Source organism: Terrapene carolina, unplaced genomic scaffold (genome assembly GCF_002925995.2).
Source record: "Terrapene carolina triunguis isolate 2854851 unplaced genomic scaffold, T_m_triunguis-2.0 Scaffold96, whole genome shotgun sequence".
Classification (NCBI taxonomy): domain Eukaryota; kingdom Metazoa; phylum Chordata; order Testudines; family Emydidae; genus Terrapene; species Terrapene triunguis.
The window spans coordinates 71,921,140-71,933,646 of record NW_020664447.1 but is presented as its reverse complement, the minus strand read 5'-3'; the positions used below and the strand labels follow the sequence as shown (position 1 = coordinate 71,933,646).

Sequence of the window (12,507 nt, the reverse complement as noted above, 5' to 3'; positions counted from 1 at the left end):
ATTTAACTATGCGATTTTTTTTTTTTAAATCATATTTTTAAACTAGGTTTCATACTCTTTTTACATAATCTAGTGGAGTTGGACAAATCCCGTTTTCAATGTGTCTCAGGCCATGTGAACTTTGTGTCAGTGCACAGTGCCTCATGCATGCTTAAAATAGCGTGACACTCGACTTAAAATAAAATATATTTATATTTTATATAAATATAAAAAAATATGATCTGCTTGGGAGAAGCAAACGGTTTGACAGATTTCAGGTTACATGAGCATATATCACCAAGTTTCAAATACTGAACCTATGTACATGGATGTTAGAGGGTTTAGAATGTATCTTACACATGGGATATGAAAATCTGCTGCAATGAACAACTGTTCTTGCTGAAAATAAAATTTATAGTTATTGCAGCAGGTCTATGAGGCATTGACCACTGCAAAAAATAAAATGTTCTCAATATTTAATACTACATAAATCAGAGAAAAGGGGCTTATTCATTTGAACACAAATGAGAGACTTAAGACCTGGCAGTTTATCACTCACAACTAAAAGGCTAATAAATTACATTGGACATTTATTATTGCATTAAACATAAGAAATGTTACTTCATGTGCCGTGATTTTAGTTACTAGTGTTCCTCATTCTTATGGGTTCGTTGTTCTGAATTCTTGCAAAGTGTGGTCATTTATTAACCTGAAAAAGATTTTGCTGGAATGGAGGTCTTGGTCAGATCCACTAGTGTTATGCTAAATGCATAGCTCAGAACACTGTAAATTAAGAAATGAATGATACCCAAGATTTTCAAAATTGGCTCATAATTTTGGGTGCCTCAAATTTTGGGTGCCCATCTTGAGATACCTTGAAGAGGCATAACATGCAGAGGGCTGGCGCGCCTTTCAGGTGTCTCGAGTTGAGCAACCAAAAATGTATTGCCCCAAATCACTAACCTAGCTGATGTCTTTCATGTTAGGTGTGTTTTGCCTGTCTTAGTGTATTATGTATTAGCGTATTATGTAGCATATAGAGATGGTTGTTCTCATTTCAATGCAAATATCATGCATGTAAATATTATTCGGAGTGATGCAAGTGTCTTATAAGGAGAAAGGGGTGGGGAGTGTGTGAGAGAGAGAGAGAGGAAAAAATAAAAAAAAGCATGCCTGCATCTATATGCTACACCAGTACTGTGACTGGGACAACTATTCATCACTCTCTAAAGTCTATCCCATTCAATACCAACTCACTTTAATGGAAATTGTTCTGTGTATATAAGCCTATTTTTCATCTGTTCATTAGAATAATTCCCATTTTGTCAATCAGCAGTAAAAAACTGACTTCCATTGGGAAACGTTGAACAGTGTCTCATTGAGCCCATGCATATTTGGTGCATTTTGCATGTGAAAGGCAAGAATTAAATCAAGAAGTTAATGTCAATTAGAAATTACTGATTTCCTACCCTAACAGCACTTAGTTCTAATTACAGCATGTGGTGTCACCTGGTATGGTAGTTTTTTTTTTTTTTTTTAATTAAATTATATGAATTTATTTTCCATTTATTCACACAGTTTCTTTGTTAAAAAGCTGTGTGAAACTGATAATGATGTGACATGAAGATTTCACTTCTTGGCATTTCAAGAAATGAAGAAAAAATATCTTTGATTCTGTGATGCTTATCTTCAGCTTTAGGAAGAGCAGAGAGCTTATTGTGAGCCCAGATAGTGTCAAAAAGTTGTCAAGTTAGTAGTGAAATTATGCAGGCTTGATTGATTAAACATGTCTTGAATCGTCTAAACCAAAACCCTGGATCTTTGTACCTCTGAACCTGGGGAAGTTTCATTTGGGATCTGGCCCATCCAGAGGGTGGCTTTAATCTTGGATCTGTGTGGGGTCTCTCTTAATATTGTATGTGTATATTAACATATGCACACATGTTGTGTAGAGGGGTCCGTTCAATTCTTGATACATTCATCACTCCTAGTAACAATAACTGTGCAAGCCTGATCAGGCTCCCTAGTTAATACGCTCAGCATGACGTTCCATTTGCATGCTCTTTCCACAGGACCGGGACACAGACAAGAAGCGAATTGAAGAGCTGCTGGAAGAGAATATGGTACTGGAGATCGCGCAAAAACAGAGCATGAATGAGTCTGCACACCTGGGCTGGGAACTAGAACAGCTGTCAAAGAGCACAGACCTCGCAGATAGTAAGTAGCAGTCATGAGGTGACTCTTAATTATTATTGTGCTTGTGCAAGGTTTCCTTGTAGAAGAGGAGGGGGGAACAAGTTACTGCATTGGGCAGGAGCAAAACCTCAAACTCCAGGCTCAATAGTTCACATGGGGAAATAAATTTCCATATTTAGCCACTTGACTTTTTATTATTTAAACTGAACAAAAAGCTTCTAACAATGCCACAGTTTCCAGCTTCTTTCCTTATATTATGTAACTATTAACAATGACTTCTTTATATTTAAACCTCCCTTGAGAAAGTGCCCAAAAATAAACAAACACGCCCGTATATTGCACAGTAATGATCCCAGCACAAGGTATTTTTAACTAAATAGTTAGTGGCTGGGAGGAGTCGATGACCCTTCTCTACTCCCAGCTGATCTTTAAGTCCCAGGAAAAAGCCTATGCTGTGAGGTAACTATTTTTAATAGTAGGCGAAAAATGAGTGGGAGGGAGGGGAAATAACCGGCTGGATATTTTTTAAGTGGGTGATTCACTTTCAGTAATTATATGCAAGACATAAAAAAAAAAATCAGTGCCCTGTATCATAGGCTTGATAATTGGTTTCTTTCATAAAATTAATTCAGTTTATAATACTAGGGTACAAAATCATATTTTAAAGAATCCTGGTATATATAACAGGATGTTACTGGCAGAAGTTTTCAGTATCCGAACTTTACTGAACACTTACCTAATCCCTTAAAGACTCATGCCCATGCTTAGCTTTACACACGATGGGTAGGTTCGTTGATGTCAGTGGGGCAAATCACATTATGTAAACCTTAGCACGTGCACGTGTCTTGGTAAAATCAGGGTCTTGTAAAGTGACTATATGTAAAAATGGCACCACCACCTTGCTCCTCCGATTGGCTTGCTGTATGTATTCTGAGCTATATCTACTAACAGTAGTGACTAATTAGTTCTTGTTACTTTGTTAGCCCTGCAGAGCGAGCTCAGCAAGTTCAGAGAGGATGAACTGTATTCTGGTTCTTCTTGTGCAGCAAAAATACGGTTTCATCAACATTGAAACATTTTGGGAAATGCAATTTTTCTATGACAAATTTGAAACAGTGCAAAAATTTCTGCCTCGTTTCAAATTGCAGGGTTTTTTTGTTTTTTTTTCTAGTTTTTCCCCTCCTTTGTTTGCTTTTTCCTGTATTTCTCTTTTGCCGCTGAATATATTAGAATGAATGATGTCAAGGTTCTTTCCCATTTTTCGTTTTTGTTTGTCCATTTTGTAACCTTTCAAAACGTCCTCAACTTTAGAAAAGTTATAAAGGGGGAATAATAATTAATGATAAACTTTGTAACTCTTCAAAAGTTGTAGCTTTTCAAAACTTCACCAGAGTAGCAAAAGAAAAGTGGAGGGGAGTCAACGACATCATTTATTTTATTGCACTCAGTGGCAAAAGAAAAAAAGGGGGGGGGGGAGAGGCAAATTTATGAAAATCTGAATAAAAAATCATTAAAATTTTGGAAAAAAACAAAAAGTTATTTCATTTTTTTGAACCCTGTGAAATGAAAATAACTTAAAAATTTCAAAATCTTTCCCAAAAATGTTTTCCTATTTTTCAGCCAGCTCCATTTATGAAGTTCCAGTTAGTTACACTTTAATCCCACTGAGGACAGATGAATTGTGCAGATGTAACTGAGAGCACAGTTTGGTCTCCAGAACTTTTATTTTAGCTGTGGTGATGATCAGTAAAGAACCCAGCTTGACTGTTGGATCTCAGGTTGAGTTTGGAAGGATGACACATAGAAACCCCCCCCCCTTTTTTTTTTTACTTGTAAACTGAGCACAGTTGATACAGAAATCAATGGGCAACAATAAGCATGGAAACCAATAAAGCCACTTTTAAAGTCTTTATTTCAGAATATAATTGAAATTGAACCATGCTGATGGTATTAGTGTTAAACATCAATGCAACCAAAACTCACCAGCGTATTGCTCATAAAGATCATGGATGTTGTAAACCATTCAACCTCCCAGGAGTTTCTGCCAGTTGTAAGTAGGGTGACCAGACAGCAAGTGTGAAAAATCGGGACGGGGGTGTGGGGTAATAGGCTTCTATATAAGAAAAAGCCTCAAATATCGGGACTGTCCCTATAAAATCGGGACATCTGTTCACCCTAGTTGTAAGTGCTATTTAAGGGGCTGTAGCAGCACTACATTTTGTCTTTCTTCCTGCAAGGATGAGTATTTTCTAAGACTAGAACACAGAGTTAATGTCACTTGCATGTTAAACATATGATTTTTATGTAGAGAGTAGATCTGTTACATTTGAAACAGGAAGTAGAATTTTAGTTACTCCAGTGCTGAGTTACTAAAATCAAGCACTGTGAAAAAGGTAAATGTGCAATGGAGACGCTGGTATTGGGAAATGTCACATGAAATGTGATAAAACTTGTGAACTCTAAACACCTGGGGTGAAATCCTGGCTCTGTTGAAGTCAGTGGCAAAACTCACACTCATAGAGAATTCTCTGTGATTGATGCTTAGTGCATGTGTATTCAGCCTTAAAATACACACACTGCTTCAGTGTGTGCCTGTTAAAGCAGTTGGGTAACCCAGAGCACTGGCACCCATTCACGTGAGCGATTTCGGTGGTTAATATACAAGTTTTAATTGGCCATCTGCTGAAGCTGCAACTTCATGGTATAAATGATTGAAAATGGCATTTTTCCTAGTTTCAGATGTTGATTTTTTTTAAAGAATTTCTATCTCAGCAAAAGTGTGTCACACCAAACGTTTCTAGTTAACCATTCAACTTAGTAGCTAACCTGATTCTTAGATCAGACTATGAAAATAAGCAGCTTTTGCGATATGTCTTTGGACACTTTCCTGTTCATGAAGGGGTGTAACTATTATCTATGGAAGTATGTTTCATTTTTTTTTATGTAGGTGTTTTTACTTAGGGACCACTCTACCACCTAAGATCAGCTGAAGTCCTAGGGGTCTGGCCCTAATTATCTATGTTTTATGATCCTAGAAATGATAACATGTTTATGAATGTGTATAAACTCCTGCATTCTGATTCTTGTGTTTCAACAGCTAGAAAGTCCTTTGTGTTTGAGCTAAACGAATGTGCATCGAGTCGCATTCTGAAGCTAGAAAAGGACAATCAGAGCCTGCAAACCACCATCCAAGAGCTCCGAGATCTCTCTTTGACCACGGAAGAGAGCAGCCTAAAGTTTGTAGAGCTGGAAAAGGAGAATCAACAACTTAGCAAGAAGGTAACTCTCTCTAGGTTCATGCTGGCCTAGCTATTTGGGAGCTGATTCTGCTGTTTCTAACGGTGTGCTGGAACTAGACCTGTTACACTCTGCAGCTTACAGCATTCCTGAGTGATGCTTGATGGCAGTACTGTCAACTCTGGAGAGCTCATGCATGTTCTGCATGAGGTTCTCAACTCATTTTTTAGTGCTTGCCTAGATAATTATAGTTGTCCTCTTCCTTATATATGCACTTCATGGAGCTATTCTGCCACTGGCAGATTGTGCTCTTGTCCCACTGCCTGTTCCATGACAAGTATTTCCTCAGCTTGTTCTGTTACAGAGGAGAAAACCATGGGCTACACTCATCCTTTGTGTAATTCCATTTAAACCAGTGAAGTTACATGAAAGGTGAGTTCGGCCCGATATATTTTTAAAGAAACGTCCTCTGCTATTCAGGGTCCTTGATTGACTTCTCTGGCTATCACAGCGTTCTGCTGCATCTCCCCTTCCCACAAAGCCACGGGTTCTTTTCATTCCTGGTAATGAATGTGCTGCTAGTCACATTTTTTGCTACACTCCCTTATCAACTGTTAATACTTTTAGCTCATGTGCCAGCCCAGCTCTGCCTTTGGAAAGGAGTGTTCAGTTCTGCCACAGCCACCTGCTTTGGTTTTGTCTGGCTACAGCATGCATTCTGATCTCCAAGTAACAGACCCAGTGCCAGCGAGGAAACAGGATGCTTCTTAGTTTGATGCATTTGAAGAATTCCCATGTAAGGGACTTAGTTCTCCTCACCCCTCTATATAACACTACACGTGTTATGGGGCCTACTCCTGCCTTTCTCTTTGCTGCTATAACTAATGTCTTTTGTGGTATTGATACAAGGTTATACGACACTTTGGCCCTGAAACATATTGAGCTCCCCTCTTTGCTCAGCTTCCCGTTAAAGATGTGCTGGACCATTAGGATGCCCTAAATGAGAGCGCCCATTTGCTGTTTTGTAGATAGTAGTCTAGATGTAGATTGGCTGATTATAATTAGCACAGTACCTGCCTCTATGCCAGTGAGAGGGGGTTGGCATCCCCTTACTACAGGGAGCACTTTGAAGGATGCTTTTGCCAAGGTGAGAGAACAAAATCCACTTCTCAAAGTCCCTATCTGGGCAAGAGAGAGAGTCTGCAAAAATTCATCTCTCCCTATTCCCACTCCATTCCCTCACGGCCCCTTTGTGACAGTCATTCAAACTAGGTTCTGTAATTAAAACACTCAGAACTTGAGATCTAAGGGTATAAAGTGCCCAACAAATGTCTCTGGTGCCCAGCAACTTAAGTCATTTGAACAGCTGCAGTTGACTTTGGCTTACCACATACATATTTCTTTGATACCTCAAGTTGTGGCACTATATCAGTACCAGCACTTGTGGGCCCAGCATTAGTCTGATTTGCTACTGTTTTGGCAGTGGGAGAGTGTTACCAAGCCTGGGTTACCTAAAGGTTTGATCCCCACCCTTAAATGAGTAGGATTACCCAGTAATAGAGTGTGTCAGTGCAGGGGCAGGGCAGAATGTGTGGGCATGAGACAGAGCAAAAATGCCAGTGGGTTTAAAGTGTTGTGATCAAGAACAGCTGAGATTCATGAAACAGAACTAAAATTTTTTGCTAATGATGCATCACTTAGACTATGATGGGAGGCAACCTAGTCTGCGAGTGTTGACTGAATATCACAATCTGATCATATTGCTGGTGACTCTGTCACCTATTCAAGGAGATTTGAAAAGAAGTTACTGCACAGTCATTTGCCTGCTCAACTACTGTGTCAGTGGTACATGGTCTGTTGATACTAAGAGATATAAGGCTTGTAATGTATCTTACATTGGGTTTATCGGGTGTTTTTTGTTTTTTTTTTTAACAAAATGTGTCTTCCTCACACATGCTGTGTGGAGACCTATAATCCTGAGATTCCTGATGCTGACAAAACTGCATGTCCAAGAATGATCAATGGGATTTTTGTAGAGTGGGAAAGTATTTTTTGTTTTTAATGCAGCAGCAAAGCAAATATTAATGGTGGGGGAGACTCAGAACTTGTACACAAGTGGCCTGGGTGTCAGATATAGGGAATGTGGAAAAGGGGTGATGATAGAGGAAGTTTTAATGGAGGAAGAGGTAATTTAAAAAACAATGGTAAACCAAACCATAGTTCCCTCAGACTTGCTTGATAGTTAATGCAAGCAGGAAGAAAAGGACACTATAGTGTTGAGTGTAAGGACTATTAAAGACAATAGGGCAAAATGTTGATGTAAGTGGAGAGATCAAAGAACTAGCAGCCACATTTTTAGACGTTTTTTCTAATTTCATGTGCCTCCATTTTGGGTGTCCAACTTGAGGTACCAGGTGTGAAATCCTGGCTTCATTGAAAACAATGAGAGTTTTACCATTGACTTAAATAGGGCCAGAGTTTCACCCCTAGTCCCTGACGAACTTTCAGATTTCTGAAAATTCTGACCTAAATTTGTATAGTTCGTTAAACAACTTTCAGAAGGGAAGGGTTAGTTTGCTCAGTCTTGTTGGTTTGACATAACAGATAGATAGCATCTTGGCCATCTATTTAATCTCTTCTTTTCAAAATGCCCTGAAATAAAAATAGTCATGGTTCAATTTGTTGTCTGATGTATTTTGTGGTGCTTTCTCCGTGCAGATTGAGAAGTTGCAAAATCAGATTGAAAAAGAGAAACAAAGCAACCAAGACTTGGAGACCTTAAGCGAGGAGCTGATAAAAGAGAAAGAACAGCTACAGGGTGTCATGGAGACTGTAAAAGCCGACAAAGACAGACAGGTGCCGACTTCACAGATGTGATCCAAAAGCTTATGCTCAGTAGTGGTCATTTTACCATGGCCATTTAGAGGGTCTCGATGGCTCAGGGGGTTGGTAATAGCCCGCAGAGTGTATTGCATGCAGAACACTTGTTCAAATACAAGTCAAGGTGGCTTTGAGCAAAAATAACTACATGTGATGGTGTCTGCTGCTCATCCCATTGCTCTTTGGGAGCCTTCAGGTTCTTTGTAACATTGGTTCTTCCCTGCCCTTCAAAAAGCCTTGACTAGACAGATTAGGATGTACAACTCAAATCCCATCTTGCTGAAAAAGATTGGATTGATACCAGCTATGTGTCATGGTAGTTTTCTTAGACTTCCTTGATCTAAGTAAAAAAATGCTGAGAAAGCTACTACACCCACAAGACTGACATTTTAAATACCCTGCAGCCTTTACTGCTGTGATGCAATTCAAGTACAATACCACTATTTTACAAGCTTACAAGGTGTCATTCATACTTAGTAATTTAATAATGGGAATAGATGTGTAGGTCATTGGAGAATGGTGTGCTTGCTTTTAAAATATATTAAATTGATTTGTGTGACAAGGCTGGGGTGAGGTTAAATAATAAAAGTAAACCTTGCATTTATATGTAGTGCCTTTCATCCTGAAGCATTCTTAAGTGCTTTACAGATTTATACTCCGGGAAAACTCCACCTCTGAAATACAGCTGTGGTGAAGCACAGCTGCTGTGTAAAAGCACACAGGAATTCTTCATGACATGATAGGAAGTGGACGCTTCACATTTAGGAAAGGAAGTGAAGAAAACTCGAGTAGGCACAGACTAGGGTAGGGATGGCCTTTACTCAGGCCTAACTCCATTTGACTTCAGTAGGTGTTCTGCCTGAGTAAGAACTAGGTAAAAATCTGACTAAAGATTTGAGTATTTGGTCCAACGTAACTACCTCAGCTGGAATTTGGCCAAGAAATTGTGATGAACTCTCTTCCCTTACAAAGAATATTTTTTTAATGAACTCTTTAACAACTACTAGTGTTCAGCACATTAATTTTACATCTTATAAGAAAAAGGGCACTTGTGCTTTCAGTTTTCACAGTGATAAGTGGAGAATATGAACCTAAAAAGAGAGGGAACAGTGCCTCTGAGCACTGTGCTAGGGCATTGGTTCAATCTGACTCAGAGACAGGAGTGGCTCCTCAGAAATCAAGTCCAAGCTGTTCCATGGAGATCTCCCATCCATGTACTGACTCTGCCTAGACCTGCTTAGTTCAAGATTTGAAAAGAATAAAGCACAATGTTTAACTCACTAGTACCTTGAGATACCTCGTGTATGGTATTAAAAGGGCTAGATAAAACCAAATTTTCTTCAAGAAGCCTCTTCCTTAGTTTGGATTGGTGGGGAGGGTTTGAGTCAGGGATGACAATGGGTAATGGTTGAAGAATTTGTGTTGTGTTAAATAGGCGTTGTTTTGTTAATACAGAGTTCTGACTGCTTCGAGGGTAAATTGCCAGACTGTACATTGCTCTAAAAAAACATACTCACTAGGAACACCTCAGGTACTGTCTACTTGACTATAGATAACTCTCTCCTTGTTTTATTTTTAATATAGATAAAGGACCTCAAACAAGAGAATGACCACCTCAACCAAGTGGTTTTGTCCCTGAGACAGAGGGCTCAGGTTAGTAGCGAGGCCAGAGTAAAAGACATTGAAAAAGAGAACAAGATGCTCCATGAAACAGTTACAGAGACTAGTAGCAAACTCAGCAAGCTGGAGTTTGAGAAGAAACAATTGCATAAAGATTTTGAACAGGTTAAAGAAAAGGTAGAACGTGTGGAGGAAATGGAGAAAGAGCTCCATCAGCTAGAGAGAGAGAATGAACAGCTCACAAAGAAGGCAGCAGCCATGAAAATTGTAACAGAAAAAGTTGAGGTTCTAGAGCAGGAAAATGGGGATCTGGAAGTGGAGAACAGGAAGTTGAGAAAGTCCCTGGATACTTTACAGAATGTTTCCATCCAGCTAGAGGACCTGCAGAGGGACAACAAGCAACTGGATGAAGAGAACCTGGAGCTCAGGAGGATGGTAGAGACCATGAGATTCACCAGCACAAAAATGGCACAGATAGAGGCAGAAAATAAGGAGCTGGAGAGGGAGAAAGAGGAGCTAAGAAAAAATGTGGAGATGTTAAAAACACTGGGAAAGAAGTCGGAAAGGCTGGAGCTGAGCTATCAGAGTGTGAACTCTGAGAATCAGAGGCTTCAGCAGATCCTGGAGAACAGCAGCAAAAAAACCCAAGAGCTAGAGAAAGAGCTACAGGGAATGGAAAGTGAAAATCAGGTCCTCCAGAGAAAACTTGAAGAGCTGAAGATTTCCAGCAAATGGCAGGAGAGGTTAGAAAAGGAGAACAAAGTGCTGGAGCAAGAAGTGTCCCAACTGGAGAAAGACAAAAAGATGCTAGAGAAGGAAACAAAAAGGCTTTGGCAGCAGGTAGAGTTGAAAGATGCGATTTTGGATGATAACACAGTAAAGCTGGCGGCTGTGGAGAAGGAAAACAGAACACTTGAAAAAGAAGTAGCTCGATTCAGAGACTCGTCTAATAAGATGAAAGAATTTGAAAAAGACAATAAAGACCTTATAAAGCAAGTTACCATTGATAAAAGAACACTAGCTACATTGAGAGAGGTAATCAAAATAATAATATTGCCTTCATCATATGCATTTTATTTATTTAATTTATGCTATGTAGTGTAGACAGTGGTCCATTCCATGCCAGTTTGATCCAGACCATGAATTAGGGAGACCAAGAGACCCTGTGTTGTGACTCTAGGCATCACAGGTTGTGCTGCCCGAGGAAGTGGAATCCTAGAACTGCAGTTTGTCTTGTGTCCATAACTCTATAATCAGGCTTAGCTTTGCATTCACTACAGTGGAGTCCTGACCCTGTTCTGCTGTGTCACAAGGCAACACTACTTATTGTGCCTCGTGTATTATACAGTAGTGGCTCTGTTGCACAAGGTTAATAAGGACCTGTTCCTGCAGTCGTAGCCGTATGGCTGGAGCCTTCAGCCCAGGCAGAGCCCTGTTAAAACTAATGGGGTTTGCGTGGACACATTCAGATGTGGTTGCAGGATTGGTGTCCTAGGAAATATTTCTAGTATTCAAAGAATTTTCTGTAGAAAGTATAAGGACATGTAAGGGAATATTGTAGATATTGAGATAACTTAGTTAAATGACCAAGTTTTTAAGGGATGCCACAGCATAAGCACAGATCATATAATTATTATTATAAAGTTGGTTTTATTTTAAAAGTCTTCAAGCCACCAGTTTCTAGTTTACAAATTAGGCTGATGTTTTTCAGAATTACTTTAAACAAGATAAAGTGAAAACCTGAGTGCTGTTATTATCTATACTTCTGCTTAGTCTTCTGTGGTCTAAACAAATGATTTCATATGTACAAATTGGGCTAAATTTCTTTGGGGAGATAACATTTGAATTTTTTAATTAAAAAAACCACATTTGTTAATTCAGTCTAGCTGCTGTTCAACATCCACTTTCTTTAGTTTTAGAAAATGTTTCTTGGGGAAAAGGCTGTAATCAGTTGTCTGCCCCTCTCCTCCCAAGGATGATTTAAGAAAGGATCTCGGTGAGGAAGTAGTCTTAGTGCTTGTCTACAATTACAGCACCTTAGCACAGAGGTAGGCAACCTATGGCACGCACGCCAAAAGCGGCACGCAAGCTGATTTTCAGTGGCACTCACACTGCCCGGGTCCTCGCCACCGGTCCGGGGGGCTCTGCATTTTAAATTAATTTTAAATGAAGTTTCTTAAACATTTTAAAAACCTTATTTACTTTAAATACAACAATAGTTTAGTTCTATATTATAGACTTCTAGAAAGAGACCTAAAAACGTTAAAATGTATTACTGGCACACGAAACCTTAAATTAGAGTGAATAAATGAAGACTCGGCACACCACTTCTGAAAGGTTGCCGACCCCTGCCTTAGCACTTAGTGAAGATGCTACCTACAGGAGAGCTTCTCCCATAGGTATAGGCACTCTACCTCCCCGAGAGGCGTTAGCTATGTCCACAGGAGATGCCCTCCCATCGACATAGGTTTAGGAAATACCTTCAATACTGTAAATGCAGAGGTTAGTAAACTGAAATTCTTATTTAATTATCACAGGAAATTGGCAAATTGAAGTCCCACCACTGTATATGTATTTGGTTTTCATTAGTTAATT

The 12,507-nt window shown here is 39.3% G+C and overlaps 1 protein-coding gene across 3 annotated transcripts in view; it reads left to right on the top strand.

The window, feature by feature from the left end:
- The window catches only part of CCDC88C (coiled-coil domain containing 88C), a 59,568-nt gene that overhangs the window by 14,589 nt on the left and 32,472 nt on the right, over window positions 1-12,507 (top strand). For all 3 annotated transcript variants that reach the window (XM_029911469.1, XM_029911470.1, XM_029911471.1), the window contains exons 8-11: window positions 2,052-2,196; window positions 5,273-5,454; window positions 8,131-8,268; window positions 9,877-10,947. In XM_029911469.1, coding sequence (XP_029767329.1) covers window positions 2,052-2,196; window positions 5,273-5,454; window positions 8,131-8,268; window positions 9,877-10,947 — 1,536 coding nt within the window. The remainder of the gene's footprint in view (window positions 1-2,051; window positions 2,197-5,272; window positions 5,455-8,130; window positions 8,269-9,876; window positions 10,948-12,507) is intronic.